Here is a 27,005-nt window from a genome sequence, read left to right as displayed (position 1 = left end):
CCTTCCCCATTTATTGATTGATTTGATTGCTGAGACTTGGGAAAGACCTTTGCTTAAAAAGGCCAAGGTCTCTCACAGAATCTGGGGCCATCTCCAGCCTTCTTGATATGTCATGGTCCTCTTCCAGAAGGCCAAACAGTAACAACAGCCTCCCTCTTGGTTACTTCCAGAAGCTATACCGCTTTAAAAACTATTTCTGGCCTCCAGTGACTGGCTCTGTATTAGGGCCATTCTGTTTCCTCATTAGTTTACTCATCTGTTCCTCAAGTTCTCTTGAACTGACTCTACAATTAGATAGATGGAGTTCTCTCTAAGTGAGAAGCTCTATTTCTAGATGCCATGACTGATGTGAAGAGTAAAGAAAAATCCCCTCTTTATTTCCCATCCAGGGCTATTCCTTCTCCAGGGTTAGGTTCCTTCTCCAACTACTGGCTACTACCTGAATCTCTGCAACTCTTAAAACACTCTCTGACTTCTGGAAGTCTCTAGATCTTATCATTTAAAGTCTCTAGAGGTATGGTCAAATTTCATCCCAGTCAATGGCTTTGGCATTCCAGTTCAAATAAAGATGTTTACATTTTGTCAAGGGATAGCAAGATGTTGTTATGGGGTTGGGACATAAATTGGTCAGCTATGTCCTTTAGGACATGGGTCTGGGGTAACTCTCCTTGAGAAGCTAAACCAAAGGACAGACATACCTTGAGAAGTAAAGGAGATAAGCCCATTAGGTGTGGCTGCTGCCTGGTTGGTGCCAGGGGATAAAGGTAACTCCAGAAATCAGAACAACCACTCCTCACCCAACTTCTCCCAACCCACCCCTAATAAGGGATATTCCACTCTCAAGGTGATCACCCCATCTACCATCTATAAAAGCTTTCCCCTTTCTCCTGTTCAAGGAGATAGGTATCTCAGAAAATCATCTCTGAACCATCTCCCCTTGAGAGAAGTCCTTGACTTCTCTTTCCATCTCCTTTCTCTAGCACCTAAATAAAAGATTATTTTATTCTAACTGGATTTGTGTGTGAGAGGGTGTAATTCTTTTTTTTGTTTTTTGTTTGTTTTTGCAGGGCAATGAGGGTTAAGTGACTTGCCCAGGGTCACACAGCTAGTTAAGTGTCAAGTGTCTGAGGCTGGATTTGAACTCAGGTCCTCCTGAATCCAGGGCCAGTGCTTTATTCACCTAGCTTCCCCAAGAGGGTGTAATTCTTTAAAGAGGAGTACCTAAGACCCCCCCATCACCCAATTCCCCCTCCCCCGACAATGCTAACACCTTGTTAACACATTAATATCTCGTCATCTGTGATTTCTTCCTGTGACCATATGACTGAGCTGGAAGGAGAACCAAATCTGACACCCATCCCTCACTCAACCCCTTACAAATTAAGTGGATGGGAAAATGAATGACTGCATAATAGACAGAAGGAAAAACTATTCAACTACTACCTTGTTTATATTTTATTCGCTAAGGAAAAATATATTTAGATTGAAAAGGACAGAACAAACTTGGTTGACAAGGAGTTGAAAAGCAAGATCAGCGATGAGATGGTAGAGGAGCAATAGTCTGAACTCACCATTGAATTCAGGTCACCAGGTCAGAATGACTACATCCCACAGTACTCAAAAATATATTCTCTTTAAATGACAGTAGAATGTAAACTCCCTGGGGACAAGAATGTTAGGGTTTGGTTGGTTGGTTTTATCTCTGTATGCCCAGCACCTAGAACACTACCACATAGTAATGACAGCTTGCATTTATACAGGCTTTAAGGTTAGATGTTACCTCATTTGATCTTCAAAATGAAAACCGAGTCCTGGAGGAGATTATATGACTTGCCCAGGGTCATATAGCTAAGATCCAAGGCAAAATTTGAACTCAAGTCTTCCTGAGTCCAAGTCCAGTGCTTATACCCTCTGTACCACCGGGCTGCCTCTATGATGCTTGCACATAGTAAGAATTTAATAAGAGCTTTTTGTACTGAAATGAACACAATTACTGATCCAGTCAATGACCTCTGAAAAATCTTGGAGAGTTGGATAGTTGCTTCTAGTCTGAAGAAGAGCAAACAGTGTAATGGTTTTCAAAAAAGGGAAAAGGGTAGAGGTTACTAATTACAAATCTGTGAGTCTGACTTGGACTTGTGGCAAAAATCTGAAACATATTATTAAAGAGATGGTGTGTAAGCATTTATATAGAGAAATGGATTACTAAGAGTCATCACAACTTCATCAAAAACAAGCCATGACACACTAAAAGTTTTTCCTTTTATTTCCTATAAATCTATGATCCTAAAATATTGTAACAAAGTTACTGGGCAAGTAGGTAAAGGGAATGTGGCAAATTGTAGCAAAGCCTCTGACACAGTCTATCTCATGCCAAGCTTATGAACATATGTTCATAAGGACAGATGTAGGCCACAGCATAGATGGTGTATTCAAAAGCAGCTTATACTCAATGTAAAACATTGGGATAAGTACTGTAAATTCAGAGACAAAAATTAGTCTCTGACTCCAAGAGGGAGGGACATGTGGGATATAACATGAATGTGTAATGATTGGAATGACGCCCCCTACTGGAGACTTACTGTAGGAAAGCTCCACCATGAGGAGAATGCCTCAGAGGGCAAGGCCATGCAGCTTTTCCTTGGCATGAGGAAGTAACATTTGCGCATGGGTACTGTCCACCAAGACTACCAGCCAATCAACTTGAGGAGCCTCCCATTTTCTGGGAGGGGACAGGAAGGAGGAAGGAGGGCCTGCATGGAGAGGTCTGTCTCTTTTGGGTTCCTGACTTGATGGTGGTGGTGGCAGCAGAGGACTTCACAGGAAATTTGAGGAAAGATAGGAATGTCAGGCTGTTGGAATTCTGTTCTCAATCTTTCTCTATCTTTCAATAAACCCTTAAAAACCTAAACTTGTTTTATCAGTGATTTTAGTCAGTTTACCCCAAGACTGGGGGAACAGATTAGAACCCACATTTAGAATCTTAAATTACACAAATGCAAATAAGAAAACAAAAAATGTATGCAAGAGAAATACCCAAAAAATTGGCTGTGGAGGAAAAGTACTAACAACTCTGAACATCAGGAAAGGACCAGTGTAGGAAGTATCTGAGCTAAACTTTTTGAAGTGTGCTAAATTCTGAGAGACAAGAGTAAAACAGGTATTGGGGGGGGGGCAGCTTGTGCCAAGGCACAGGAGCCAAAGATGAATGTTTTATATGGACCAGTTTGGCTAGAATGTAGAGGGAATGTGGGAATAAAATGAAACAAGTCCAGAAAGATAGGCTGAAGTCCAATTGTGAACTTTTAACTGCCAAAGAAGAATTTCTGTTTTACCCTGGAGGCAACAAAGAGTCATTGAAACTCTAAAACATGGAATTGACATGCTTGGACTTGTTTTAGAAGTATCTATTTGGCAGGGCTGCAGGGGATGGATGGGAGATGAGAGAGATGTGAAACAGTGAGATAGAACACTCCAAAGGGTAGTCAGAGAGAATACTGCCTGACATTTTAGTCAATGGGAATCCTTAAGGCCCAAGGAAAAGGATTCACAGAGAACGAGTGGTGGGGCAAATACTCAAATCCTAGCTGTGGAAAATGAACAGACCTGCCCACTCTGTGGAGTTGTGAAAAGCCTCTCAGCAACAAGTTGCCACAAAAGGGGATAAAAGAACACCGGCTGCTCTTTCTTTACTGGCCCCACAAAGCATGAACAGGCAAAACAGGACACTGGAGCAGCTGAGGGCTGACCTGAGTAACAATGAAGCCATGACTGGTATCACTCCCAACCAGCTGAGGTTCACTAACTCATGTCTCTCATTCATTACCAGACCAGTGAGGACAAGGCATTTCAGCTCTCCTTTCCTTTAATCAATGAGCCCGAGATGGATATCCTTCCCCCATTCTTTTAAGCACTACAGGTATGCATGCTGGGAAAGCATGCATGGTGTGTATGCAGGTGTTTCATCTGCTCCAAAGACTTGGGAAGAAATGGGTACAACAGGGAGAATTTCTATTCTCTCTCTGCATCTTAATTCTGACTATGGTTCTGTGATAACAACATACTAAGTATCTGAATTGACGGGTACCAAGGAAAGAGACTTAAAACAGTGAAATATCTCTAAAATAAGAGGACAGTAAGCCAAAATATAAATAGTATATTTCAAATATAATACTTGGTCAATATTTTACCTTCCAGCCTAGATAAGAACCTGGAAGGAAATTGCCCAAGGTTATTCAGAATGTCATTACTGCTAAGATATGACTACCAATATATATATAACATAGCCATAACAGTTCAAGTAGACCACTATCTGGCAGCTAGCTAAGTTAATTGCACTCTGAGATAATTAAAATCCCTTAGCTGAATTTTCATCTGTGTAACCATTCCACAGATACTTACCTATACCCATATCACCTCTAAGTAACCCATTAAAGATAATGAAGAGTGGATAATTGTTGCTGGACTGGAAAAGGGCAAAATGGGGAAAAGGGTAGAGGTCCCCACATTTGTATATCACATTGTCCAAGGAGAAAGGTTATGAGGATATAAACTAGGGAGGGGGCCATGTAAGTGGAATGATGTAGATGAATGCAAGAAAAGTTTGGAGGTAAAATCAGTAAACCTTGGCAACTGATTAGATATAAGGGGATGAGGTAGAGTGAAGAATCTAGTCTGACTCTCAGGCAGTGAACTTGGGTGACTGGAAGGTTAGTGGTACCCTCAACAGAAAGAAGGGAGTCAGGAAGAATTGAAGTAGAATGGGGCAGCTAGCTAGAAAGCCAGTAGAAAAAGCACTGGGCTTGGAATTCAGCCTGAGAAACTAGCTCTGTGACCCTGGGCAACTCACTTAATCCTTATTTTCCTGAGTTCCTCATCTGCCAAATGAGCTGGGGAAGGAAATAACAAAACACTCTAGGATCTTAGCTAAGAAAACCTCAAATAGGGTCACAAAGCATCTGAAAGGACTGAACAATAAGTAGGATGTAAGTTCCTTGAGGGCAGAGACTGTTTCAAATTTGTCACATGATTTTTAAAAGTTTTGTATTGAATGTAATTGAATTGAGGGGCAATGATTGAGTTCTGTTTTGGATATTGTTGACTTGAATGGAGGATAATTTTTATGGAGCACTCAAGAAATTTATTGGTTTTTGGTTCTGTCCACATTTTATGATTGAATGAAGCAGAAATGGCATGCTTATCAAATTTATAGATGCCACAAAGCTGGGAGGGATTAGAGTAAGTTTCCAAAAAGATCTTGGCAGGGGCAGCTAGGTGGTGCAGTGGATAGAGTACTGGCCCTGGAGTCAGGAGGACCTGAGTTCAAATCTGGCCTCAGACACTTAACACTTACTAGCTGTGTGACCCTGGGCAAGTCACTTAACCCCACTTGCCTCACAAAAAAACAAACAAAAGATCTTGGCAGGATAGAATAATAGGCCAAGTCAAATAAGATGAAATATAATAAGAATAAATAAAAATTCTGCATTTGGCTTTAAAAAATCAAACTGGGAAAAGCAAAATGTGGGAAACATGATTTAAGAATTCACATAAGAAAGATTCAGGGCAGCTAGGTGGCACAGTGGATAGAGCACCAGCCCTGGAGTCAGGAGTACCTGAGTTCAATTCCGGCCTCAGACACTTAACACTTACTAGCTGTGTGACCCTGGGCAAGTCACTTGACCCCAATTGCCTCACTAAAAAAAAAAAAAAAGATTCATAGGTCTTAAGAGTCAACAGGATGATATAGTGGTCAACAAAGCTAATGCAATATTAGGTTGCATAGAGCAAAGTATCCAAAACAAGGGAGGTGGCAATCCCACTGCACTCTTCCCTAATCAAACCATATCTAGAATATTATATTCAGTTCTGAGAATCACATCCTAGGAAGAACACTGACAAGTTGACATACATCCAGAGGAGACTCACCAGAATGGTAAGGAGACTAGAGATCATGTCATAAGAGAATCCATAAAAGAAACTGAAGCTGTTTAACTTGTAGAAGAGAAGCTTTGGGGGGTGGCTAGGTGGCGCAGTGGATAAAGCACTGGCCCTGGATTCAGGAGGACCTGACTTCAAATCCGGCCTCAGACACTTGACACTTACTAGCTGCATGACCCTGGGCAAGTCACTTAACCCCCACTGCCCCACAAAAAAAAAAAAAGAGAAGCTTTGGGGAGAATATAAAGCTACTGAAGGGCTGACATATGAAAAAGGGATTAAATTAATTCTGGTCCCAGAAAAAGGAACAGGAACAATGAATGGAAGCTGCAGAGAGGTAGATTGAGACTTGATATAAATGCAGATGGGGCAGCTAGGGGGCACTGTGGATAGAGTGCCAAGCCTGTAGTCAGAAAGACTCATCTTCCTGAGTTCCAATCTGGCCTCAGACACTTAGTAGCTGTGTGACCCTAGGCAAGTCACTTAACCCTGTTTGCCTCAGTCCCTCATCTGTAAAATGAGCTGGAGAAGGAAATGGCAAACCACTCCAGTAGCTCTGCCAAGAAAACTGCAAATGGGGTCATGGAGAGTTGGACACAACCGAACAACAACATAAATGCAAAATATGTGACTAGCTCCCTGGATAAATGGACATCCTATATATAATTTTTTTTACTAGAAAACAAATATAATTTTAAGATATCATTTTTCCTTAAATTACAATTCACCAACAGCACATCAGACTCAAGTACAAGCTTCTCATGAAGTTTCATAATAACAGTATATATCTGTTATTATGAGTATTTTCTGAGAACTCAGAAATATCTGTGTATTTTCAATAAGCATCATCCATTCAACAAACATTTATTGAGCATATAGTACGCAAGGCACTGGGCTAATAAAGATACCTTTTCATTACTGAGTTAGATTAAAATCAATTTTCAACAGATTTTTATTTGATAAGACACAGGTACTTGTTGGGATGCTAAGTGGGTTAGTTACTTTAGAACAATGATGTCAACATGGAATAAAAGGTGGCAATTAAACATATATAAAGATCCGTGAGGGTTTGCACATTGACTTAGAAAACTACACATTAATATTTATTAACATTATCTACATTCTGCTGTACTTTCATTTATTTTTCTAATATTTCCCAAATACATTTTAATCTGGTTTGGGCAGTGAGCTAAGAGTGTTTGACACTTAGGCTCTGGAGTAAATGAGGCAGCTATAAGTATTTTTAGAAAAAACTGGAAAGATTTATATGCAAAGTAAGCAAATAAGAACCAGAAGGACAGCATACACATTGTCAATGACTATAAGAAAGGAAAATATATTCACAAATTTAGAAATGGAAAAGCAAGCAGAGGATAGAAAGGGTATCCAGAAGAGAACCCTCAAAGAATACAAGTAACCAGGTACATCATGTGAAGTTTATTTAAGTAATAAACTGTAACATATCCATTACAGTTTGAAATTCATTTTCAGTGACAAAGTCACAGATGTAGATTTATTTAGTGGTGATATTTTAAAGTTACATCTTACATTTTTTAATTTTGGAAACTTTATTATATAACTATATGCAGACAAAATTAATACAATACTTATTATGTCTGAGTAGCACAAGGGATTCAAGACATTTGACTATAACTTTCTATGTGTTCAATTAGTTTAGCAGGCTCTCTTTAGTTCCCCACTGTTGTGAAGAATTGAGGCACTCAGAATAATAGCTAATTGGATTAGGAGTTGTAGAATCCTAACTCCCTAATACTGTTGATCTGAATAGTGAGGAGGCCACCAGGATAGTGGGTGTTATGAAATCTTTCTAAAAGTACATGAAAACTTTTCCTTTGAAAGCCAGATAACAATAGATAGCCCCAGGCCTATAGATAGTATCAACAGTCAGCAGATTGACAATACCGCAATTTGTATAAATTTTTTTTAACATAACAGCCAATAATACACCATCTAAATAGTCTGAAAAGTTCTAAGTATGGAAGACAAGTCATATTAAGAAAAACAAAAATTCCTTCTCATTTCAGTCTAATAAAATGTCTACTCAGGTCTTATTAGTCAATGTTTTTATTACATACATGTTTATCCCAAAGTAAATATTAAGACTTTAGATGACATTTTAGGAAAATAGCTCATCTATCAAAACTCATCATATCAAAAGAACTTCTACTTACCACACCCCCAAAGTATTTCCCAACATAGAAGTCATTGAGGCTGTGTAGTTCAAGGTAGGTGGCCCCTAGTTCTTTTGCAAGTTGGATCCCTTCAGAAGAAGTGACACAGTTTCCTCTATCTGAGGTACACAGTGGGCAAGTACAGGGCAATTCTTCTGAGGGAATAAATTTGAATCAGAAAACATTGGAATGAAACAAGCATGTGTCTAAATGGCTAAAACCAATGAGCTGGCTTCACCATAAGCAATTAAACAACAAATTATGATTCATACCAGCATCCCAGGGAGTCATGAAACACACTAGATCTGCAACTGTGACGTTTTTTTAAGTAATGAGAACAGAAAAGATCCCAGGATAAATTAATATAAATAGAAAGAAAAACAATCTGAAGTTAAGAACACAAAATAATTTTTTTGTTAGGTGAGTAGTTATTTTCACTAATAATTGAGGCAACAGCCAGAGAATTATGAAATGTAGAAATCTACTTTTAAGTATGATAGTCCCTGATATAATCTTGAACAAGAGAATAATAATTTATACTGGACAATTATTAAAGAAGATAAGTAAGTTTCATTTATTTCATTATCAGCATTTTGACTAGTCAGTCAACAAACATTTATTAATCAGCTACTATGTGTCAAGTGGGGCAGCTAGGTGAACCAGTAGATAGAATCCAGCCCTGGAGTCAGGAAGAACTGAGGTAAAATCCAGCTTCAAACACTTACTAGTTGTGTGATCCTGGCAGGTCACTTTACCATTTGCCTCAGTTTCTCATATGTAAAATAAGCCATAGAAAGAAATGGCAAACCACTCTTCTAGTATTTTGCCAAGAAAACCCCAAATGGAGTCACAGAGAGGCTGACATGACTGAAATGACTCAACGAGAACAGGATTTCTAAGGCACTGTGTTGTGATGCAAAGAAAGGCAAAAGCCCCTGCTTTCAAGGAACCTCCAGAAGAGAGAACAGTCATTTAACTGAAAAAAAAAGTTTTAGCTTCAATAAATTATTTAAATTGCTTCACAAAGTTTTGATTGGGTTTTGTACCCTATTAACAGAATCCTTAATGTTCAAAATTAACTGAAAAGACCAAAATCACTAATCCTCAGAATTTTCATTCTCCTTATAAATTTTATACAACCTATGCACCCATTTATCTAATTATTTTATTCATTATGCCCTACCCAGATTCAAAAGCACAGAGAAAAAAGGTAATCATTTTAAAAAATTTCTTTACTTCAACTTTTAAAACTATAGGAATATAAATACATTTTATTCAAAAAAAGAGAATTCCCAGATTTATAAACATACTACATGTCTCCTTGGTTACCACTAATTAGAGTACATTTGCTAATAAGATAAGCATAATGGTTTTGATCTCATTTTAGATAGCTAATTTTGTTCTGTTTCACAAATACAAACTGTCTCCCTAAACTGACTGAACTGCTTCAGTGATAACAAGGAAGACAGGTAATAAAAACCCAGAACAATTCTTATTACTGGGGGAAAAAAGTCAAGAATTGTCCTACTGATCATCCTCAACTCTTCACTCTATCACACACACACACACACACACACACACACACACACACACACACACACCACCACCACCACCACTACCCATCAGTTGACAGTATTCCTCACATCCATCTGCTTCTTTCCACTCTCCATCACCTCTCTCCTGCCAATAGTCTCATGAATGATCTCCCTACTTGCAGTCTTTCCCTTCTCCAAACCATCCATGCAAAAAAAAAAAATGTTCAATTAGATCTAAAATCTGATTGATTTGGATGTTTCTTCCATCCATGTAGATACCACCCATGTCTGCTCATCCTGTGTGATTCTTGTGCATGTCCTCCCATTGATTTGCCATAGGGAGTCCCCTCAATGTGTTGGGGACCCTCTTTGCTTCTTCCTGACATGGCAAATGCAGCACTTGAGGAGTGAATCTACCCATATCTCTCTCATTGCCATGTCCCTGATGACATCTTTGACTTTGGTTCATCACAGAAGCTCCTTCTTTCTGATGTTTGAGCATGGATCCCTGCTGATTTCTAGTCTCTGCATCCTGCCTCTTGCTTCCATGCAGAGGCTGTTGTCCAAAGCTGGGAGGAACTTCCTTTTTTCCCTTCACCTCTGAGAACACTTAGCTTCCTTCAAGCTTAATTTAGGTGGTATATCCTTTGGGAAGGCTTTCCTGTTACTGTTCTCTGCCTCTTCATGTGATCTCACATTTACTTAGCCATATAAATGGTATAGCCATTTCCCTCCCACAAGGACATAAGAATATGTTTCTCAAGGACATGGGCTGGTTTTCATTTTGTCTGTGTATCCCTGGCACCTAGCACAGTGCCTGGGACACAGAAGTCACTTAATAATGCTTGCTAAAGGAATGGTCTTCATACATACAGCAGAATGAACATTAAAAAGTTCAAAAATCCACCTATGAATCAACAAGCATTTATTAAGCAACTTCTGTGACCCAGGTACTATATATACTAGGCACTGAAGATACAAGTACAAACAAGGAAATAATTCCTACTCACATTCTAATGGGGGAGACAAGTGCATACATACATATATACTTACATCATAAATACAAAATATTGAAGTACAAAGTCATTTGATAGCAAGGGCACTTAGCAGTTGGGGGAATCGGGAAAAGCTTCATATAGAAGATGGTTTTTCAACTGCACTATGAGGTGGAGGTAAGGGAGGACTATTTTCCAGGCATGTAGGCTGGCCACTTTGGCTGGACCACAGAGTATGTGAAGGGGAGTATAAAAGTATCTCAGAGTCGCTAGGAAGCCACATGGTCAGAAATGCAATTAAAGAAAATGACTTTGGCAACAGCAATGTGAAGGATGAACTAAGGTGGTTAGACCTGAAGCATGGAGACCAATTTAGGAGAGCATTGCAACACTCTAGGCAAGAGGTGATGAGGGTCTGAACTAAAGTTTATTTTGAGTCTGGGAAAGGGGTTGATTGTCTGAGATGTTAGAGAGGCAGAAACTGTAATAATTCAATGTGTGTCATGAGGTAGAGCAACAAAGGCAGAATAAGTCTGGGGCTGTGAACCTGGGAGACCCGGAAGGATGGTACCTTCAGCAAAAATAGTGAAGCTTTGAAGAAGGGAGAGTTTGAGAGGAAAGAGAATAAGCTGAATTTTCAATGTTGCGTTTGAGATTTCTCTTAGACATTCAGTCTGAAATGTTTGACAGGCAATTGGCAGGAGTGAACTCTAGAGAGAGATGAACTGGACCAGTGAGTCATCTCCTTAGAGATGGGAAGGGAGTGGGGGGAGGAAAATAGAAATGGGACAGGGAGAGGTGGGGTCATAGAAATCTCACAGCCTTCAAGGTAGAAGCTGTTATTATCCCTATTTTACAATTAAGGAAACTGAGGTAAACAAAAGTTAAGTGACTTGCCCAGGGTCACACAGCTAGTATGTGTCTAAGGCCACATTTGAATGCAAATCTTTCTGACTCCAGGCCCATCACTCTATCCACTGTGTCACCTAGCTGCCTCAAAGATAATTAAACCCATGGGGACTAAAAAGATCACCAATCCAAAGGCATTATCGAAACATAAAATCATACAATTTTAGATGAAGACAATCGAGCAAATCCTTTTACAGTTAGGGAAATTGAGGTTGGAGGGATTAAATATCTTTCACAAGGTTACAGTTACTTACATGTGGAGAAACAATAGACACACAAAATAAATGTGGTTTGAGCTTCCCAGTAATCAAATGTTCCTCCAATAAGATAAACATTTGGCATTCAAAGAAGATTTAAAGATATCATGGATAAAGACAACAAATCATGCTTGATTTCTCTGAGTTATATCATGCATAAAGCTTGGTCTGAGTTTGCTTTTCTATGATCAGATTAGGGTTTGAGTTAAAGGAATAAATTTTCATGAAGAACTTAGCCTATTCTGATAAATAACACTTTTGGTATTTCACATTCTTTACAAAGCCTCCATAAACAGGGCCTTTGATTTACTGAAGACAGAGGCCCCCTTATGTCTACAAAGCTTTCCTTATGTTGATGGAATGGGGGTGGGCAGATTGCCTTAATATGCCTTGATTCAAGGCAAAATGAATGAAGGTCAGTAATGCTTCAAATGCAAAAGTAAACAAACATAATGAAAAACACTATTAAGTGTTTTTGACCAAAAAAATACGTGTTTGAAAAATTAAAGTAGTTCATTTCAGATTGATGATAATATACGGAGAGTATGAAAAGAATACTGGTTTAATGGATGGGGGGAGGGCCTAGATTTGAATTTAGACTTCTACCACTTGCAATTAATACTTGTGTAACTGTGGGCAATCACGTATTTATTAAACATCTACTATATGCCAGATACTGTTCTGGGAATACAAAGTCAAAAATTTAAGTCTCTGCCCACAAGGAACTGAGACAATATGTACACAGATATAGTAAGTAGATACAGAATATGGGATGAACAGGAAAGGTTTCATATAAATGTGGTGCTTGAGTCAAGTTTTGAAGAAAGTAAGCGATTCTAAGAGTCAGAGAAGAGGAGGGAGTATATTCCAGACACGAATACTGGCCAATACAAAGGCATAGTCAGGGGTTAGACTGTCACATCTGAGAAATAGCAAGAAGACCAGTCTGCCTAGATTCTCACATTGTAGAATAGGCATAGGGGAGTGATATATAATGAATTTGGAAAGGTAAATGGGGGCTAGCTTGTGAAGGTTTTAAAAGCCAAACAAAGGAGTTTTCATCCTAGGGGCAATTGGAAACCAGTGAAATTTACTGAGTAGAATAACATGGTCAGATCTGCAACTTCAGAGGAAAATCCCTTAAGCAAATATTTAGAGGGTAGAATGGTGTGAGGAGAGATTTGAGGCAGGGGACCAATATGAAGTCTACTATAAAAGTCCAAGCAAAAGATAATGAAGTCCTGACCAGAGATGAAGACTATTTGATCACCAAATACCATAATATGATTGTCTAAAACAGGTCTTTCATAATAGCTCCTTTAACTATCTTTTCTTTGTTTTTGTTTTTTTTAGTGAGGCAAATGGGGTTGACTTGCCTAGGGTCACACTGCTAGTAAGTGTTAAGTGTCTGAGGCAGGATTTGAACTCAGGTCCTCCTGACTCCAGGGCCAGTGCTCTATCCACTGTGCCACCTACCTGCCCCTAACTATCTTTTCTTTAGGTTTTCTGATGTCAGTGGATTTGAGATCCACCTCTTCTTATATTCTTCTTCTTCATGTCCTCCCCTAAATTTTCCACATGATATACACCCAACATGCTATGGGATCCTAGATTTCCTGACATTGCATGGATACCTTTGAAGCACCCAAGTTGTCCACCAGTTACTCCTTGCTTCAAATACATTCCTAACCCACCTCTTATGTCATTTGCCCCTATGATGACACACTTTATACTGCTTTGTTGTACATATATTTCTTCCATTGTCCTCAGGGTGACTTGCAAATGGAACTACATATCCAAAAATCCAATTTCTTAAAAACCTTTTTCAGGGGTTCCTATTCCTAAATAATTCATCTTCGTGATTCTGAATTCTCTACATTCCTAATTTGATCCTAATACCAACCCTATAAGATAGGAAGTATAAGGATTCTTATTCCCATTTTACAGATGAGAAAATTTGAGGCTCATAAAGGTAAAGTGACTTGCAAAAGATCATACAATTAATAACTGTCTGAACTTGGAATCAGGTATTTTAACTCAAATCTATTCTGATATCACAGTGAAAGTATCACTTAATGGTAGAAAATTCATAACAGCCATTATTGGAACCACAGTTATTTCATATATTTAAAAACTTCATTTTGATATTAAAATAAGAATCTATTTCAGAGGAATATGGTACTTTACATCTAATTACAATGAAAAAATAAAACACTTACCATTTTGCCTGATACCAATAGCAGATATTATTACGGGGACTGAACAATGGTTTAATGTTCTTTTTATCACTGGAATATAACTATCCTTTACTTCTTGAAATGAAGGCTTGTCATTTACAGAGTATTTTATTACAATGATGTCGGCCCCAACAATAAGATTTCGAGAGGTATACCAATCACTGTCGAAAATGCCCTAAACCAAAATGCAAAGAGCAATCCTTTTACTTAAAACAATCACAAAGTAGATTATAAATTATGTGATGGGCTAATTTTAACTCTTATTTTATTTATTTTGGCATATGGAGAAAGATAATAAAATTCTTTAAATAAGCACTATATAAGACTATTTCCTTGCCTAGAACACTGTGTGGTAATAGGGATAGTAGATCCACAGAGTGCCTAGCAGCACAAGGACAGAAAACTAAATGCTTGGCATTTGTATTTTAAAATAAGCACATAAATATGTTTTGTCTTTGTAATTACTGAATGATTGCAGAAACCTATAGGAGCAGACACAGCAGCACCATAGTAAATATGGGAAAGCTGAGGGCTTTTTATGCAACTCTTTTAGTCATCTACTTGGGATTTTTGTTTTTGCATGTTTTTGTACGGTCATTTTACTATGTACTTTGTAGTTTTTTCATCAAGTGCTCCCAATTCAGATGAAAATATAGGTCTGGAACAAAAAAAATTTTTTTTCTTTAAATCATTAGTAAAAATTAATTTGTAATTTATGTTATTTCTAATTCATGAACAGACTACATGAATGATAAATGCCAAATAAGTCCCTTCCCTAGTTCTCAAATCTTTAGGGACTATAAGTAGTATAGATAGATAGATAGATAGATAGATAGATAGATAGATAGATAGATAGATAGATAGATAGATAGATAGATAGATAGATAGATGGATGATAGAGATATGAACATGCAAAACTGATACATAATATGCACATGAATATGTAAACACATACAAAATATACCTATATATGAATATGTATAATTATGAGTATACATGCACGCATTAAAGATCAGACTTAGAAATTATGGAAAATTATGAAAAAAATCACTGCCATTTTGGTAATTCCAATTCCTTCAAAATTCCTTTCCTTTTGGCATTTTGTCAAAGATAATATAAAATGTACAAACACTTAAAATTTTATGTATGAATACCATTATGTAGAAAGTACAATCTTAAACACTAAAGTGTTGTGGTCCACCGTACCCATGCCAAACTTTTTATTCCAATAATTTCACTTTCTTTTTAACTGTGCTATAAAAGACTTACTTGTTTTCATTTATGGAGCCTTTTGTATATTTTTCTAAGTGGCAGAGTAGCTCAAGAAGAGGATGAATTTGGAAGATCAGTCTAAAATTATTGCGTTATGGAAATCTGTGCTTTGAAATGTGAGTAGAGAACAGAAGTATTAGTGTCTTGCGTCCATCAATCCAGGGCAATGCTACGGGCCTCTTTTTCCTGTGGCAGAAAGCTGGTGAGGTTTCTTACTTAGCAATGTTTGCAGAAATGTTCTCAAAACTGCCAGCTCTGTTTGTGTACTTCGTGCTCCTTCAACTCATGGACTGCCAAAGTACAGGATATGATGTCGTGTTCCCTCTACCTAAGTACGAAGAGAACCCTCAGAAGCCTGAGGAATCCAGAATGCTTTTCAGAAATGAGAACAAATTTGCAAAGTGAGATGCAGCTATCTGATGAAGTTAGAGGGGCCCAAGGATGGGAGAACTATTGAAGGAAAACATGAAAAGTCAAAGAGTTTGATGAGGAAGGGAGGAGGAAGAGCAGCAAAGAGTTGGGCAAAGGGCAGGAGGGAGTTGGGAAAGTTTCCCAGCATAATCTGCCTAATCCCTGCTCAAAATCCCTTCTAATTGCTTCCGTTCTAATTTTGTGCATATATAGACATGAATATCATACTGGATAGACAAAGTCAAAGGAATAGAATGGAAAAGCTATACAAATGTTAAATAAATATATAAAATGGAGAGAAACATACCACTAGGTCTCAATTAGTGCAAATAATGAGGCAATCTGTTCTATTTCAAATTTACACTATTCAAAGTTATTATTATGTAGAATATGGTCACTGGTTGAAATCCAAAGTTAATATGCAGTGGGAATTTGAATAATAATAATAATAGGATTCTTTATTTGCACTAATTGGTATTTTTTCTTTTTTCGTAAAAAAATTTACCCAGTTATATGTAAAAACAAATTTTAACATCGATTTTTGAAAATTTGCGTTCCAAATTTTCTTCCTCTCCCCTCCCAACTCCCCTTAAGAACTCAAGCAATTCAATATAATTTATATATGTATTTGCACTAATCGGGACCCTCCTATACCTAGTGCATCACTTCTTCATTTTCCATATTTTTGTTAATAAAGAAATTGGTCTCAAATTTTAAAATACAAGTACAATGTGAAAAAACAGGGGGCAAAGGAGAAAGTATATATATGAAAAAATTAATTTATGAAACAATGAATTATATCTAACATGAGGTTTCAGATAAGCTAGTGATCTGTAGGAAGTGCTCTATCAAAGTGTAATATCATGTCAATTAGCAGCCTAATTTGCCCATTCCAATTCTGTGGGCACCATATTATTCAAAAATAGGGAGAAAACTGGTTGTTTTTCCCTTAAAGGGAAGAATCCACTATTCCTACTCTTTTGTACACTAACACTCCCAAGGAATTCTCTATAGCATTATGTGATCACAGGCTCAGAAAGAGTTTGGAGATCTAGATTTACCACTTTTTATCAGAACTATTCTATTTCCTAGTGGTGTGTTGTAAATAAAACACAGTTCAAGGAGCCATAATTTACCTAATTTTTAAAAAATTACTGTCTTTGAAAACAGTGAATGAAAAATGAGAGTAGATACAAATACTCAAATTATTTCAATCAATGTATCAGTTACATAATTACTAATATGCCAGGTATAAAACTAGTGCCCTCTGTAGTATTAATTTTATCCCTCCTCATTTTATCTCATGTGAAACTTAAAATGCTATTCCTTTGCCTTTACAATAGCGATGTCAGAATACTGTACATATGGAGTCAGAGAAATCATTATGGGATGCAGTAATTAAAGTAGGACTAGACTTTAGAGAACACATAGTCCAATCCCTTTAACCTACAGGTGGGTAAACCAAGGCCCAGAAAAGTTAAAAGTGACTTGGGCAAGGTGACATGGATAGTAAATGACATAATCCAGAATTAAAACCATAGTACTGTGAGCTACAAGGGACCTTAAAGATCATATAGTACAATAACTTCATTTCACGAATGAGGAAACTGAGGCCTACAGAGTTTAACTGACTTCCCCAGGAAGAGATGTACATGTAATAGGTCTTCAGTCTCCTAGTACAATATTCTTTCTTTCATATTACATGCTTCTCTACAAAGCGCCTGCTGCTTCTATGGAAGCATTAGATTGGCAGCACACAATACAGAAAATTGTCTTGTACTTTTCCAGACATCTCATAACTAACTTCCAGCTAAGGCCTACCCAATCCCAAACAAGTCAATGCACCCTGATGCCTCAGTACAATTATTATACTGTTTATAAGTCATATACCCTTAAAGAAATACTTTTCACGGGATCCTTTTAAAAACATGTGTGAACGTGTATGAATCTTAAGACATTAAAAATTTCTCTGCTTTAGAAAAAGATTATTATCCATGTGGTATGCCCTGTTTAAAGCTGCATAATATAAACCTGGCTTTGGTTTAAAAAAAAAACTTGAAAAACAATTAGCATTTAATATGCTCAGTTACATTTATTTAGAAATATCATATTTATTTAAAAAGATAAATTGAAAATTGCTAGAGCATCAAGACCTTAAAATATACCTACCTCATAAAATTGTACCCTACCTCACAGCATAAGTTCAGATACCATAATGAATATAAAGTGCTTGGCAAGTACTTTCCAAATGCCAGCCATTTTCATAAATAATTTAAAAAATAATAAAGACTAGCCATTGTAAGAAATGGGCAATGTTAAAGTACACTTTCTTGGTATTCCCTACAAGTGGATTCAGTATCCATCAAATGACAACTGTGGAACATAATTGATGTTAATGTCTATGAAGGGCATTAGTACATAATGTACTTGGAAGAAAAACATACTAAACAATTCTGTTATTCAGCTAGAATAGGCCATTGTGACCTAAAAAATTATAAACGGGTAACAAATCCAGGACCAGCCAATAACTAAGCTAAAATGAACTAAAATGATGAACCATAAAAATTTCCAGGTATAACTTTTGCACATGGCAAAACTTTTAAAAATTTTTAAGAAGGGATTTCTTTTCCTCTTATAGACAAAATGAAAACTTTTAACCTACCTGGGAAGATTCCAGTTACTGCAGCTAATAATTAAGTATTGTTTTTAAGTAATATAAAATAAAACAAATGGGAAAACATTGAAGGGTCAAAGAAAAAGCAAGGACACAATTACTACTTCAAATTGTGCTTTCCTTTCCTCAAAAATACTTTATTTGCTCAGTTTGTTCAGTTGTTTGAATGTCTTTACTAACACTGTTTAACAAGTCAATAATCTGCTATTGACTTTAAGATTCAATAAGGCAAGTCTGCTAAAAGGAAAGAAGTAGCTTATTTAATTAGTTGGCATATTCCTCCCTGGCAGAGAAATAGATACAGATAAGCACTTCACAAATTTTATAATCATCATCATCAAAGATGGATTATCAGTCTTGAACTGAGATATTTGAGATTTTATTTCAGAACCTAATCCTTTTCCTTTAATTTGAAATTAATATCTGTAATAATTTAATTTCTTTCAAATTAAATTACTATCTACCTACAATGCAACATTTATTTAAATGACTGATAATTTCTTTTTATACTAAGTTTTTTTAAAAGCCCGCAATCCTGACACTGAACTTTTAAGAACCTAAATCTAGTATTATTGTCTATGTTATTAAAGGATCAGATTAAGTGCTATCCCAAATAAAGACAAATTAACAATTTCAAAAGCTAGAGCTCTGAGATGCTCAGGAAAAATGTAGGTATGCCGGTGAAATTCACTATACCTTTTAAGTAACCTCATAGCAACAATGTTGGAAACTGATTCATGCTTTTGCAACTTATTTATTCCTATTACAGGAAAATGTGTTGTATTCATTTTAAAATCATCATCCTATACACTCTTATTACAAGGCCTTAAATCACTATAAAATCACAAAAGGTAACCAATAGGAATTACTTTCCTTAAAAAAATGAGAACACTTTTATCATCACATAACCTGATTCTGTAAGCTTTAACCGTATGTCAGAAATAGACATTTAAAAATAATTTTTCAGCTACAATTAAAAAAAATTAAACTTAATCCTCTTTCTAAACTGGCTCATTTAAAAAAAGAGTTTTGCCTATCAGCTTTCAGACGGTTTTATTTTTAGAATGTCATTACTACATTATGACACGTTAGGTAACTGGGAAAAAACATTGCTCTCTCTGGGTGCAACAATGTGACCCTGTCATTTGCTGTGTTCCACACTCAGCTGTCTTTGTAGCAAAGGATTTAATAGTATCTGTGAAGTATTTGTTGGAATAACTGCTCGACACCAGAATTTTAGCTGACTAGTTTTTCCCCCCTCTGATGAAGCAAATGGCCAAAGAGGGATAAAAATTAATGGTGCCTAAAATTCCTAAAGTGGCTTGAGTTAAAAAGGCGGGGAGGGGGGGGAGAAGAACCCCACTGCTTCTAGAGCTGCTGCTTTCTCTTACCCAGACGGGACAATCATGTACCACCAGTCTGACATTTCCAAACACACAGGCTTGATATTCAGTAAATACAGGATATGCGATCGAGCTGGCATCAGAGTTCAGCAACAAGCTGCTTTCTGTCTCTGAAACGAGAGCACTTCTCCCTAGATAAGTCCAGATCAGACCTGACTGACGATTGTCCTCGGGAAATCCATCTCCTTCATTTCCTAATGCAACAATGTGAATGGACCTATGAAAGAGGGAAAGAAAGAAAAGGGGGAGGGGGGAGAAGAAACATTTTTGAGACCGATTTTCCACTTTTATCAGAACAGGAAGTGAAGGAAAGCTAGGAAGGAGGCAAAGACGAAAATAAGCTGCTTTCAAATAAGAATGCAAGAAAAAAAAATCTATCGAGTCCTGCTATTTGAAATTACTCAACCAAAAAAAAGAAAGAAAGAAAGAAAAGAGGCCCAAACTGGATACATACATGATCTTAAATCCAAAGACAAGGCAGCGAATGAGAAAAGAGCAACTCCCCGAGCACTCTCATGATAAATCTTCGTTTTGTTTACCCCGTGGATTTTCTTATTTCCATCTGTTTCCACCCAAATGCTCCTTCCTCTACTATCGTTGCGGCAAACGCAGGGCTTTCCCGTGGGCTTCCAGACCAATCAGGAAAAGCTTTGGACCATTCTATTGAGGGCTGTTGCTGCTGCTGCTGCTGCCTCTGCCTCTGCCTCTGCTGCGGCTGGTCCCTGAATGTAAATGGGCGGCCGCATGTGACAGCCCGGGCACTCGCGTCCCGAGTTAATCTTCAGCTAGGTGAATATCAGCATATTTAATCACCTCCTCCTCTCTGGCTGCGGCCAGTTCGCAGAGAGGCGGTCGCCTCCTCCCCCGGCCCTGGGAAGGAGGGAAGAAAAAAAATCCTCGCCAACCCAAGCGCACCACACGTGCAACCGCGGAGGGGCGACTCTGCAGAGTCCACGTAATGCAGGGGGCAGGGCAGCCCCCTCCCCTCCCTGGAAAGGACCCCCTCCCCCTTTCCGAGGCCTAAGCCACGCTGTAGGCTAGAGGAGGGGGCTGGGCCTCTCCGGCCGCTCAGGAAAATCAATTAAGAGAAAATGTACAAGTCCGAGAGAGAGCTCACAGCCTGCCTCTCTGCCCTGCAGCAAGTTTGGTGAATTGTAAAGGTCGGATCCAAACCAGCAGGAAGAAAGGGGGAGGGTAGCAGCTCCCTCTGGGTATAGACTGCTCTTGGAAAGAGAGGAAGCATGAGACCTAGATCTTGGGATTCAAACGGTTTTGCCCCTATCATTTTCTCGACCCTCCCCCTTTCCTTTTTTTTTTTTTTTGCTTGGACTGAAAATATTTTGTCATCTTTGTAGCTGTGTTACTGTCATCATCTTATTTAATAAACACACTGGAGCGTTCTTGAAAATTATGCTTAATTTAGAACTATGACACAAGGGCTATAAAACTGTACATGCCCTTCGATCTAGCAATACCACTGCTAGGTTTATATCTTGATGACATCCCCAAAAAGAGAAAAAGGCCTATTTGTACAAACTTATTTATAGGAACCCTTTATGTGGTGGCTAAGAATTGGACATCAAAGAAATGCCCATCAATTGGGGAATAACTGAACAAGCTGTGGTATATGATGGTGATGGAATATTATTGTGCCGTAAGAAATGACAAACAGCATGATTTCAGAAAGGCCTGGAAAGACATGTATGAACTGATGTATAGTGAAGTGAGCAGAACCATGAGAATGTTGTGCACAGTGACAGCAATATTGTTTGATGAAGAACTGTGAATAACTTAACTATTCTCAGCAATACAATGATCCAAGACAATTCCAAAGGACTAATGATTAAGCATACTATCCACCTCTAAAGTAAGAACTGATATTGATTCAACACAGACTGAATGAAGCATGCTATTTTTACTTTATTTTTTCATTTTTTCTTTTATTCGAATTTTCTTGTACAAAATTACTAATCTTGTAGTGTATTACATAATTGCACATGTATAACCTATATCTGCTTACTGTCATAGGAAGGGGGAAGGGAAGAAGTGATAGAATTTGGAACTCAAAACTTTAAGTAAAAATGTTTATTAAAGGAAAAAAATTATGCTTAAAAGAACTAGAAGCAGCATTCATGTTGATACAACTTGTTCAAAAAAGAAACTAGTTTAATGTGGATTGGGAGGTGGTTGTGCTTTATTATAATTGACATCTTTTAATAATACACAAACTAGTAAATACAAAAAAAAAACCTAAAGCAATAGACTGAAAATGGGATTGCTTTGAAAAAAGGTCCATATTTTCCACATGACAAATGTTTATGCCTAACCTTTAATTTTTAAGGATTTTCACTAGGCAACCTAATTATGTACTTGTAGAGACTAAGATAATAACTGATACACCCCTTTGTATATAACTCCATGGAGTTCTGCTATTCAAATTGTACAGAGGAGGAAACTAAGTTTCAGAAAGATTAAATGACTTGCCTATTTTGTTGTTGTTGTTGTTGAGTCCTGTTGTTCTTTGACCCTATTGGAGGTTTTCTTGGCAAAGATACTGGAGTGGTTTGTCATTTCCTTCTCCAGTTCATTTTACAGATAAGAGTTAAGTGATTTGCCCAGAGTCACACAGCGTGAACTTAGATCTTCCTGACTCCAGGCCCTCACTCTATCCATTGTGCCACCGTGTTGCCCCATCTTGCCCATGGTTATACATAATAAATGTCAGAAGTGAGCTTGACTTCAAGTCCAGCAACCCAGAAACTAGCCATGCTACCACTTTTTTTTGTTTGTTTGTTTTTAGTAAGGCAATTGGAGTTAAGTGACTTGCCCAGGGTCACACAGCTAGTAAGTGTTAAGTGTCTGAGGCTGGATTTGAACTCAGGTACTCCTGACTCCAGGGCCAGTGCTCTATCCACTGTGCCATCTAGCCGCCCCCATGCTACCACTTATAACATAAAAGTGCTTATTACCAAATGAACAGCATAATACCATAACGTTTCATAGGTTTTTTATAGGATACCACACTTGAGGTACCCAAAAGAGTCTTATGATTAAAAAGTTAGAGAGACATAATTTCTGGGTAATTTAATAATTTTATTAATAAAGCCAGCAGGTTATTAATAAAAGGATAGTCATTTGGCCATCTCTCTCAGACCAAAGACAATCATGGCTGTAGACTCACAGTTCACATACCCTTCAAAACAGTAGGTGGTTCATCAAACAACAATCAAATCTAATTGGTTAACAGTGATTGAAGGTGGGCTATATTAAAATGAAGGGTTGAATATCTCTATACCAGACCATCCAATGCTTTACGCTATCAATTCAAAGAATATATATACCCTTCTCAATGAGGGTGCTGAGTGACCCCGGACAGAGAAATCATCTCTATTCAGACCACCTCTGGCAAATGAATCTGTCTCCACCCAAGTGGAACACCATGGGCTTCCCCACCTTAGAATAAATTCCTTGAAAGGTTGGATGGGGTCTGACCAAGATCCAGGAGAGTCAATGCAATCTCATTATCAGTAACATCCTAAAAGGAAAACTGGACTAAGTCAGGACTTTGGAAGAAGGGGGGGGGGGCGCCTCTGAATCTTCCTAAGATATTGGTTATTAACAATCATTTCTCACAAGATCTACATAAGTCTTTATACAAATATTCAAAGCAGTTTACAGAAAGCAACTGTACTGATATCAAGAACTGAATGTCAGTGAATATCACCAACATAAGTGTCTAGAGATTATTTAGTCCAACCTCCTCATTTTACAGGTGAGGAACTTGAAACTCAAAAGAAGGGAAATTAATTTCCCAAAGTCTCACAGCTAGTTTTGAAAGAAGTAACAGTTAGTTTACTTTGGTTTTCAATTTTATATAATTATTCATGTATTTACAACATTCTCTAAGTAGAAAATTAATAAAGAAAATCATTATATCATCTCGTTAGTAATAAGACTTTAGTTAGCTTTGTTTGAGGCCCTATACTGAGTGCTGGAGAAACAAAAACAACCACCCCAAAACAAAAACAGTCTGAGCCCTGGAGGAGTTCATGTTCTAATAGAAGCTCAAGTTCTAATAATGGTGATTCTTTCTGTGACATGGTCATGTTAAGGATGTGACTAGTGCAAAGGATATTAAAGATCTGTCCAAAGATTTGCTGCAAGTCTTTATTGATTAACTGAAAGCATTTTAACATTTTCCAAGCACAAAGATAAAGAATAAGATTCAGTTTTTAAAATTATTTTTATTATTTGTTTTTATATTATTTTAGTATTAATTTAATCCAGCACCCTTCTCCACAAAGTGCTATTCAGATACCTCATTATAATATGGAGTTGAACCTGGGTTCTCAAAGGCAATGGCAAAAGAATACATACACTGGCATGTTCTCAGAAGCAACTGGTGGCTCAGTGAATAGAGCACTGAGCCTGGAAGCAGGAAGACCTGAGCTCAAATCCAGCCTCAGATACCTCTTAGCTGTGTGACCCTGGGCAAATCAATTTAACCTCTGATTTCTAATCCATTCAATCCACTGAAGAAAGAAATGGCAAATCACTCCAGTATCTTTGCCAAGAAAAAAGGGTCAGACACAACTAAAATGACTAAACAACAACAACAAAGCATGTTCTACCATGTTGGAAGAGCTTTAAGTGTGGTTTAAGCAACAGACTATATCTGCTTGCAGAGAGCCAGCCTAGCTGGCTACTTAGTGATGAATTCTTTGGCTGTGGTAAGCCATGAAATTTTTTTTTAAATGGCCTTCAATCTTGTGCTGGACTTCAGAACTGATGCTTATTAATATAGTATCAGAAAGATGAGCAGAGGATGCTAAGGATAGCACAGTTTTTAGAATATATATATATATATATATATATATATATATACACAGACAGACACATACATATATACATACATACACACATATACATGTATATATAAACACACATATAAATATATGCACATGCACACATATACACATACACTTTAGCTTTGCAGCTGGTATTCTAAATGTGAGATCTTCATACAGTGGCCAATGAGTGGATAAACTATTCCAGGAACTACAGTGTATCTATCTTGTCCTTGTTATAAAAGACACCAGAAGGTAAATGGAATATGTAGCTAAAATGGAATATTAGTTCACAGATTAGAGATAAAAATAAGATTAAATGGAGTTGCTTTCATTCTATATCCATAGGCAATATGAAACAACATCTCATAGCACATTCAGTCATCATATATTACAGTGCTTATGAGAAACATTTACAGAAATGTGACTAATCATAGCACATGTGCCCACATCTATTCTGGAAGATGGGGAGATAGGGAAATTTTAGAAATAATTTGATAAGACCCTCCAATAAAACAAAAATATACTTTACTTCTTGTTGATTTCAATGTATAAGTGGACCCTAGTCCACTTATACATTATGACAATTATGTTTATATGTATGTATATATGTATGTATACACACATACATACATATATACAAACATGGTACAAAAAGAAGAAACAAGATAATTTAAAAGTTTGTAAACTACACAGAAGAATCATTCCTATCTATCAAGAATAGTTTCTTCAGGAAGAGATTCAGAAGACAACGTACTAAACAAACAGCAAATTACAACACAAAAAGATAAAACTGATTGTATTTAATAGACAGGAAATGACTTGTTACTGACATGAAGTCATTTATCAACAAATCAAATCATCAACTTGTTAGGGAAAAGGGCAAAAGACTCCAACCTGACTTTTTAGAAATAATCTATTGATGCCCCCCCCCCAAATGAAAAAGAACTGAGTCACAAAGCTAGTAAGTTTGGAGCCAGATTTGAAGATGGGTCTTTCTGACTCCAGGCCCAGCACTCTATACACTGTGCCACCTAGCTGCCTTCAAGTCATTATCCGTATAGCATTAAGCAAGAAAAATAGAACAGGACAACAGAAACTCCTAAAAGATATCGAGAGAGAGAGAGAGAGAGAGAGAGAGAGAGAGAGAGAGAGAGAGAGAGAGAGAGAGAGAAAGAGATGCTTGAAAAGATGGCTTCTTATGTGGTTAGAACAAGGGACAACCAATGGACTGCCTGAATACTCTATTGGTAACCATACAGTTATTAGCTGTATGACCCTGTCTTTCTCTGCTGGAGAAGGAAATAGTAAGCCACTCTAGTATCTTTGCTAAGAAAATAACAAATGGGGTCACAAAGAATTGGACACAACTGAAATAACTGAACAACAACAAAAAAACATATGGTGTTAAAACATCTCGTGGCTGGAGGATTTCACGCAGACTTGAACAAGAGTCCTGTAGGATGAGAAAGCATGGATAGATTGTGTTCTGTATCACTACAGTGAGGACCCACATCATTGAGATCACAGATCAACTGAAATATCCTTCTTTGGATTTTCTCCATCTAACCACTTTAACTTACATGTTAAGAGGTGTTGTCTCCTCCTTTCTTCAATTAAAAAAGTCTATTTCTTACTTAGTTTCTTCTTGACTTTCAAACATGCCACAATTTGAAAAAGGGGGAAAAAACAACCAGAAGTACAAAACCTGGGATTCTATAATGGTTGCCTCTGACAATATAGGAAGTTTCTTTTTCTGTTCTTGCCATATAACCTTTTTTATTCAAAAGAGAAACATTTAGAAATACAAATGTTTCCAACCAAGTTAACATTTTCATAAAATTTTAGAGTTGTCAGATACTTTATGATCCTAGCTCTGTCTCTAACAAGTCTCTGCTTGAACAAGAAGCTCATTACCTTCCAAGGCAGCTGCATCCCATTTTTGGATAGCTCTAATTATTAGAAAGTTCTACTTCATGTCCAGCTAAAAATCTGTTCTCCTGAAATTTTGTAACCATTCCTCTTAGTTCTGACCTCTGGAACAACATAGGATAAGCCTGGTAATTTTTCACCTTCTTCTAACATTAAAGCCCTTCAATATGGGAACCTAGGTATAATGTTCCTCTGTGTGCCATTTTTAAGTCAAATATCCCCAATTTTTTCATTTAGTCTTCATATCCAGGACCATAAATACTCTCTGGAGCTTGCCTTACCCTGAGATGCATAATGAACTCAACCTGGGTGTAGGCCTGAGGCCTTGGAGTAGGTCTGCAGACCTGTCCGACCACTTAGATTAGAAAGTAAATACTTCAAACAAACTTCACCCTTCTATA

At 37.4% G+C, this 27,005-nt stretch overlaps 1 protein-coding gene across 7 annotated transcripts in view; it reads right to left on the bottom strand.

Annotated features, from left to right (window-relative positions):
- RHOBTB3 (Rho related BTB domain containing 3) overlaps positions 1-21,495 on the bottom strand; it is an 84,623-nt gene extending 63,128 nt beyond the window's left edge. For 3 of the 7 annotated variants that reach the window (XM_043964876.1, XM_043964873.1, XM_043964875.1), the window contains exons 1-4: positions 20,280-21,493; positions 19,814-20,042; positions 14,048-14,240; positions 8,133-8,287 (exon numbers count right to left, since the gene is read on the bottom strand). In XM_043964876.1, coding sequence (XP_043820811.1) covers positions 8,133-8,287; positions 14,048-14,240; positions 19,814-20,042; positions 20,280-20,281 — 579 coding nt within the window. In that variant the 5' untranslated portion in view covers positions 20,282-21,493. Of the gene's footprint in view, positions 1-8,132; positions 8,288-14,047; positions 14,241-19,813; positions 20,043-20,279 lie in introns of all 7 variants that reach the window. The other 4 variants (XM_043964878.1, XM_043964879.1, XM_043964874.1 and 1 more) reach the window with 3 other exon arrangements.
- Between the last annotated feature and the right edge of the window lie 5,510 nt (positions 21,496-27,005).

Source organism: Dromiciops gliroides, chromosome 1 (genome assembly GCF_019393635.1).
Source record: "Dromiciops gliroides isolate mDroGli1 chromosome 1, mDroGli1.pri, whole genome shotgun sequence".
Taxonomy (NCBI): Eukaryota; Metazoa; Chordata; class Mammalia; order Microbiotheria; family Microbiotheriidae; genus Dromiciops; species Dromiciops gliroides.
Note: the sequence above shows the minus strand (reverse complement) of the source record. Positions and strands in the feature narration are given on the sequence as shown.